Here is a 7,943-nt window from a genome sequence, read left to right on the forward strand (position 1 = left end):
TGTTCTCATTGAAACTCTCCTTTACTGAAACTGTTGTGGAATGTGAAAATACTCCCCACTCCCGTTAGAAGATTGTGTATCAGGGACATCCTTCCAATAAATGCAAGGAGACAAATGCGCACTCTTCAGAGTTGCCCCGGAACCTGTAACGGTTTACATTGCAGAGCCAGCTGGAGAGCTGCTTTGAGATTGTGAACCGAGACATGTTTTAGCGCGCTCTCTCTTGCAAGAAAGACAACTATGCCTGCCTCCTGAGTCTTCCTGTTCCTGATGTGTTCTTAGCATCTGATTACCAGCATTAACCTAACAAATTTCCTCCTCCCACCCCTTGCGGTCGACTTGGGACCAGTTCGCTGGCTCCCGGTTGATTCTGATCGACGTATTGCGCACCTCTGCCTTAAAATCAGAGGTAATTCTCTGACTAGCTTAGCGCCGTTGTTTGCGCATGAGTGGTGATGCAGTCATCTGATTGGTTGCCCTCTATGTCAATCATGTAACGCGATTGATGATAGGCTGACGTAGTACGTTCTGTGTAGTTAGCGCCTTCTTGTAATGGCATCGCCACCGCCGAGGCGTTTTCAACGCTTGGCGTGTGAAAGCCCGGGAGCCGCATTGTACCAGCCAAAGAGCCGCTTGAGGCTCGCGAGCCGCGGGTTGGCCACCCTACAGTAGGATGGCCCATTTGACATTGCTTTCCACAATTGTTTTCAGGATCGGCATCACTTCAGTTGTGTTGACTCAACTATACAAACGGTTAACAGCTATTTTCTACAGTGCTCTTTTTGTATATTTCATTGCTTGTTTATGCACTTTGGGTTCTGTGAACATTCACTACGCCAGCCAGGAACTCGAGGAGACTGAAACACCGGCACCAGACAGCCATTTTGAGTGCCGGATTTGACAGATGAGCGTACATAATTTGTACCTCACCAATGCAAGGTCTTTGGTGCACCGAGAGAGATTACAGCTCACTTGGAAACATTCTCTGTTTATACAAACACATGATGTGCATCTGCTCTGACTTGTTTAATAACGTGGGCTTTTATTTAGGATACTATTGATTAGATGAGTTGGAAAACAACCTATGTTGAGGCAAAGGTAGCTATTTTACAAAAGTTCACAGGTACCCAATCATACAAAATAAATAACTAAATAATATGTGACTACTGAAATAATTATCTTGTCCAAATAACCTTGCTGAATGCATCGACCCGATACGAGGTGCTTAAAGATGCTGATTTTGCAGTGTTTTGGTGCTGGTCTTCTTGCTGGTATATCCGTAAGTTAAATTCAACACTAATCTGATCTACGGTACTTGCAGGGCTCATGCCTTATTATGTTGCTGTGGCAACAGTTGATTTTTCTGCCTGACGCTATACACTGCTGCCATATACGGTATAGAAAGGAAGATGCCTCAAATATATTTGAAAATGATACACAAGCAACGATAACAATGATGAGGATGATGATAATGGTGAACATTCTTCCCGTGATCATTCTTTCACTTTTAACTGTCGACGAGCATGGCAGCATGGAATCCAATTTTAAGCCGACAGACGTGTCGCAGACTGATGTTGTGCCTCGTTGCCGATTTTGAGTTGTCTTGATGCGTCGTAGCCTGTGTAGTGTGACATAGTGATTGGTCGTCTTGCATCTGCGATGCTTTGCGACGCCGAAAGTAAGGCATGTCAGAATTTTCGTTCGTCTTGCCGCATAGTCTGACATGTTCTACGTCGCCCTTTGGCATTGACCAAGAGGAAGAGAGTGCCCTCTTACTTATGATGAGAGACTGGATATGGTGCGCACAAACAAGAAGTGTTGGAAAAGTGACTTGGGCAAAAGGAGAGAGATTGGAAAGCACACGTAGCAAGTCAGTTTCATTGCAACGCTTGTAGCTGATTAGCAAATGTGGCGTCATTAAACAAGTTTGTTTTGGGGAGAATAGATAGTCCATACTTCCCTCTTCTCACCACGCAGGAACCGGTCCACATTCTCTTTTTTTTTTTTTATAAACTTTTTTGCCTTTTCTGAGCAGAGAACAAAGGCACCTGCACAGAATGCCTCCGTCATCATGACTGATAGCTGCTTGTCCCGCCTCCTCGACGGACATGTGGTGATGGACTGAATCTTGACGAAAGCACGCAGCAATTGGGCAGGTCCTGGTCGGTGATGAACTTTAATGTGACATCTCGCAGGGTCCCAAGACACAGAACCGATATTTATCTGGTAGTCTGACAGTGTGACCGTCGTGAACGCCAAAATAGTTGTGTAGTTTGTTTGACAAGGCCATGACAGCCTTGGACAAGGAGATAAAAGACATCTCCTTTATTGTGCCACTGTGGCTAGAGAATGTGGTGATTAATTTTAATTATTTTTTTTTGAAGAGCATATTTTTAAATTAAAACAGAGGCTGAATCATTGTTCTTCATATTTTTTCACCCAAGTAATTTTTTTTGTTCTACATTTCAATGCAACTGCTCAAGTTAGCTTGAATTTGATGGATTCATCCAGAAATGTCACCTGAAGGCCAAACATCCGGCGCTTTTTGTGAGTAGTGTATAAAATGCTTGACGCTTCCGACTGTTGCTGGTGATTCCTAGACTTGTTCGTGCTTGGAAAGCAAGTCCCATCAATATGCTTGAAAGTTTTATGAACACTGATGACAAGATGATTTTTTTTTTGTTGCAAAACTATTTGCAATCAATCACTTGGAGAGGTCTTACGTGTCAGTCAGGCCGTACGCCAAGTCCAACATGTCCATTTCCTCATCTGTGACGGGGCCCAGTTTTTTGTAGACGTCCTCGTCAAAGATGAGATGACAGGTGGAGCACGCCAGCGTCCCCTCGCATGCTCCTGAGGCCAAACACACACTTGAGTCGATCGGATACGCGCTTCTTACGCGCGCGGCCGCTAAGTTTACAAACCAAAGCCATCAAAGTCAAGATCTTCATTGATGACAACGTCGAGCAGCGAGTCCCCAGGAGAGCCCTCGACCGTGATCTTCTCGCCGTCTCTGTTGATGAAGTGGACTGTCACCCGATTGTCTGACCTGCGTGGAAAGTGAACCACTGAGCACATCCCTCCAAAGTCACGCAATCATATACATTTTTTTAAAGACCTCCCTCCCCCACCTCACATGTGTATTCAACTCGATGACCTTTTACTAACCATGTTGGCGAAAGCGTGCACAATGTGATTAAATGCTTGTAATCAGCCAGAGTCTGACTCTCTCCTGCACCAATTGACCTTTTAAGGCAAAGCATGCAAGGATTAGCAAATAAACCCCACAAACGCTTAATCGCTCTGTGGGGGGGGGGGGGAGATAAGAAACAAGCTATTTGATAGCCTTTGTAGCACCACCCCCCCAAAAAAAAACCCTCAGCGGGATGGTCGCAGCCTTGAGCGCACATGACCAAGTTGGCAAAGCAAGCCCAAATTCAAGGTTCTACCAACCTCCCAAGTAGAACACGCTCAACTATGCACACAGTTGTTTTTCAAAACTCCCTTTACCACTGTGATGAGATGGGGGGGGGGGGGGGTTTACTACAATGCCAAGACAGGCTTGTACTTGCAGAACAAAAGTACACGGTGTTCCAACACAATTTGTCATCATTTCGTAGCCCAACAATGGCACATGTCAAATTTTAACGAGATGTGGAAAATGTAAAAGTCTAACCAAGTTTAGTGTTAAACTTGAGCTTAATTAATGTTGTGGTTTTTCTTCGGTAGCAATGAAATGACATTTTGTGTGATGGAATATGCTCACAGTCAAACAGGCTTGACATTTTACCAAGTCCATCACCCTCTCCCCCATGAACCTCCCTCGTTGTCATACTGTAACAGTGGCTTAAAAAAAGTTGTTAAGACATTTGAACGGAACTTTTACTTCAGTACATTTTGTTACCCTGTGCACTTTTTTTCCAACTTTTTAAGTACTGCACATGAGGGGAAAAAAAGAGCATTTGTTTTCAAATATTTTTAAGTGCGAGAAATGTGAATATGAATCAGTCTTCAAAGTACAGTTATTTTCTATATATCTAAGTGCATGACTGCGCAAAACGCTACAGTGGCTTATAGTAACAAGTACATTTTAGGAACCCCTTGCTCATTTTTGATGAATCTTACCACTGCTACTCGAATGGATTTTAATGTTGGCCATTATGCTGATACTTGGAGAGTTTAGCATGCTTTAAGGTGGTACTACTTGGTGGAAACATTTCAAGGACCACTAGAGTAGTACAACACCTGGAAAAGATGATGAAATCACTGCTCCTGGAGGATGATCATTTAAAGCACAGGTGTCAAACTCAAGGCCCCGGGGTCATGTCCGGCCTTGCCACATCATTTTGTGTGGGGCCCGCGAAAGCAAATTGTATGTGTCAACTTGCTTGATCCTTGCTAAAATCTGTACCGAAATGTCACATTTTCATGTGTAATAAGTAACATTGAGATTTTGTAATTATTTTGTGACTTTGTTTGCACTCACTTGAACAATAATTTAACAAACTATTATTGTTGACTGATTTCAAAACGAGTACTGCATTAATTTGTTGTGTACGAGTACCAATGCGTTGAGACGATTCAACATTTTTGTGTCATAAGAAGCCCTTCGAGGAAAGTTGCTGGCAACAAAAATGAGTTTGACACGCAACTCAACTGTATTTACAGAGCATTTTGAAACAGCCATCGCTGCATACAAAGTGCTTTACATGGAGCAACTATCTTAATATACAACAATAAAGCAACAAATCAGTAACAAAGACGGTAGAAAGCACCGAACAGCAAAACAAAGACCAAATCTGAGTCACGCTGAGTCAAATGCCAAAGAATACAAGCGAGTTTTGAGGCGGGTTTTAAAGATGGGCAGCGAGGGGGCCTGCCAAATGTTCAGTGGGAGGTCATTCCAGAGAGAGGGACCAGCAACGGAAAAGGCTCGATCCCCTCTGAGCCTCAGTTTACACTCCTGATTTAAAGGGCACCTACGCCAGCCCATTTTGAGGCCTTGATGGGGAAAGGCCTTTTTTCAAAATTGTCAAGTTTGAAAAATATCTGGTCTTTCCATCTTTGTGTCAAGTCTTGTATTCTTCAAATAAGCATGCCCCAAATCGCCCTGGTTAATTTTAAAGCAAGCCGCCACGTTAGGAACGGATATGACATCAGGTCGTTGACTGGACCTTCCCTTGCACCCACCGGTTGCTATAAAGTGATAGACCACATCATTGTTGTTATCAGACAGAGTGCTTCGGGGCTGGACTTGTACCTCAAATCCACGATCGCTGTTTGTTAACCATTTCACCACAGAATCCCAAATCCATTCAAATGGATTACTAATTCTAATTTTGCTGAACACAGGGTGTTCTTCCAGCAATCCATCCATCCATTTTCTGAAACGCTTATCCTTTCGGAGTAATTTTAAATCCATCCACTTAGTCTGCGGCAGCCAACAGCCGACCAGGCTTGCCTTTCAATGATGCTACATCACACCTGCGCTCCCAGGAACCAAGAAGGAGCAAGTATGTGTGCACGTGTTCGCTGCCATGGCATCTTGGACAGAAAGGTCCCGCAAGCTTCAATACAATGAGTATAACAAAAACACGTTGGGTGACAAAGTTTCCCTTCTGATCACCATAAGTACACTTGAAAGTTTTAATTTTGGAGAGTAAAGGCAATCACAGACATGACAAACCATTTGTATTAAAAATGACAGCCTTCTGGCTTTTAGCAACACTAAAAAAAGGTAAGAAGTCTTTTTTAGAGCAAGTCGAGAGGAAATAATCGCTCAAATCTGAGGTAAAAAAAAAAAAATCATAAAAGGAGAAAACACTACCACTATTTGTTTCATCACCTCTGGCTTTCTAACAACTTGCAGTTTCTAGCATGGACTTAACCAGTGTGATGTGAAGGTGTGACTGACAGCTTCCCTGTGCCTTTACCTGACTTTCAACCTCATATCATCGATGACTAGAAATTTGCACATTTTCAGATTCATTGTTGAATATCACTTTTCATGCCCATGATTGCTTCTTTTTTTTAAGTCCACTGTAGCCTTGTTCTTTTACCTTTTATTTAGATTTTCTGTATGTGGATCCCATTATCTTTAGGCATCTTTAAGTTAAGACACAGACGGTGACTCCAGTTTCTTCCCATTTGTACCACATTTGGTTTGTAGTGCATGTTATATAAGATATATTTTGCTTCATTTTCCTCAATCTTGACGCTTTGAGGCCTTCCTTGGTCTACCACAGGCATGTCCAGCTCCAGGCCTGGAGGGCCACTGTCCTGCCTGTTTTCCAGCTCTCCCGGCTGCAACACACCTGATTCAGATGATCAGCTCATCAGCCAGCTCTGAAGCAGCATTAGAACATTCCTTATTATTTGAATCAGGTGTGTTGCTCCTGGGAGAGCTGGAAAACAGGCAGGACAGTGGCCCTTGAGGACCGACTTTGGACACCCCTGGTCTACCAGGACGATCGCTTCCTTTTCACAACCTTCCCATTTTGCTGGTAACAACCCTCATTCCGTGATGTTTTACCTACTTGAAGAAGTTGAATAACTCTCTTTCTACTTCCATGTCGTGGTGGAGCCATGATTCATTGTCATTCCACTTGGTGCTTCATCTCTTCCAAGGTGTGAACGCTCTGATTAAACTGCAGACTGATAAGCATATTCAATTGGATGTGGGTGTTTGTTTTAGAACGGAAACTGATTCCTGATGTTTCCAGACTTTTTTTCCCCTTCTGAATTGAGTGATTCCAAAATATTTTCCTTCTACTTGCTAACCAAACATGTAAGAGAACAACAATTGGACTTCTTTCTTTTGTCGTAAAGCCAGAACAGTGGCATTTTGAATCCAAACTATTTGGTGTAACATTCGTGAATTTGCCTTTAATCTCCTAAATTAAAATATTTAAATGACCAACCTCCAGGAGCGGCGATTCATTTTTTTTTCTCACGGGTGTGTGAGGATGGGAGACAAATGGACACTACAGTTGTTTTAGCCGGTACCTCAAGTGCTACCCAGACGTGAGGAAGTGAGTACTGTATGAACAAGAGTTATTTGTTGGAGAAAATATCTTCGGCCCTGATTCTTGTGCCACACAAATTTGCGGTGTTTACGCTGCCCACACAGCGGGTCCAACGACCTACCTCAGCGGCTGCGCGCGGGTGACAAAACTCCTGCCAATCAGTCCCGAAGCCGGACAACTCGCTGCAGTCCTCCGAGCATATTCACGTACTCCAGCGTGGGCTATTCTTCCGAACGCCGTCAGCAGTGACGCCATTTAGAACACGAGGAATATGTCCACGAACACACTTGAAGGTACTTAAACAGCTCGACGCGACACCACACGAGCTGTCTCTCACCTTGCGCACTGTTGCAAGCTAGCTCGTTACTTAAAAGCTACCCGGAGTCACTCAGTCAGTGTCACGCGCATTGCGTAATCAACTACTTCCTGCAGTGCTTGTTGACTGCGTGGACACACCGAGAGTAACCGCGGAGTGAACAGGGGACATGGGATGAAGAAAAAGGAGGGGGGGGGGGAACGTTAAAAGAAAAACAAACTTGCTACTACAGATGACGCACAAGCGTTTCTCTTTATAGGTGTTTGTTTAGCTCCCGCATTTCCTGTTAAGGTGACGAACGGAAGTTGTTTACTTCTGGTCAAAATTTCAGAATAAAAGTTATACTATACCTTATTTCGGGACGCAAAGTGCCTCTCATTCCTTAGTCCCTGAATGTATACAGTACATCAAAGGACTTCTAGAATAAAATCATAATGAGTAATGGGCATGTCTTCATAAAGACACTTTGGTTGACACTTGACAAGTATTACAGTTGGCTTTATTTTCAAGCATAATTATCCAAATTTCTGGAGAGCAGTGTTTGCTTTTGCCTACCAGTAATAGTGCCATTTATGAATTAAAGTGTGGGGTGTCCCAAGGAC

The 7,943-nt window shown here is 43.4% G+C and overlaps 1 protein-coding gene across 1 annotated transcript in view; it reads right to left on the reverse strand.

Moving 5' to 3' along the window:
- Positions 1-7,615, reverse strand: part of fdx1 (ferredoxin 1) — a 9,396-nt gene extending 1,781 nt beyond the window's left edge. Inside the window, exons 1-3 of the mRNA XM_019868601.1 lie at positions 7,147-7,615; positions 2,925-3,049; positions 2,724-2,853 (exon numbers count right to left, since the gene is read on the reverse strand). Coding sequence (XP_019724160.1) covers positions 2,724-2,853; positions 2,925-3,049; positions 7,147-7,280 — 389 coding nt within the window. The 5' untranslated portion in view covers positions 7,281-7,615. The remainder of the gene's footprint in view (positions 1-2,723; positions 2,854-2,924; positions 3,050-7,146) is intronic.
- Positions 7,616-7,943: the final 328 nt, after the last annotated feature.

This window comes from Hippocampus comes, unplaced genomic scaffold (genome assembly GCF_001891065.2).
Source record: "Hippocampus comes isolate QL1 unplaced genomic scaffold, H_comes_QL1_v1.1 scaffold41, whole genome shotgun sequence".
Taxonomy (NCBI): domain Eukaryota; kingdom Metazoa; phylum Chordata; class Actinopteri; order Syngnathiformes; family Syngnathidae; genus Hippocampus; species Hippocampus comes.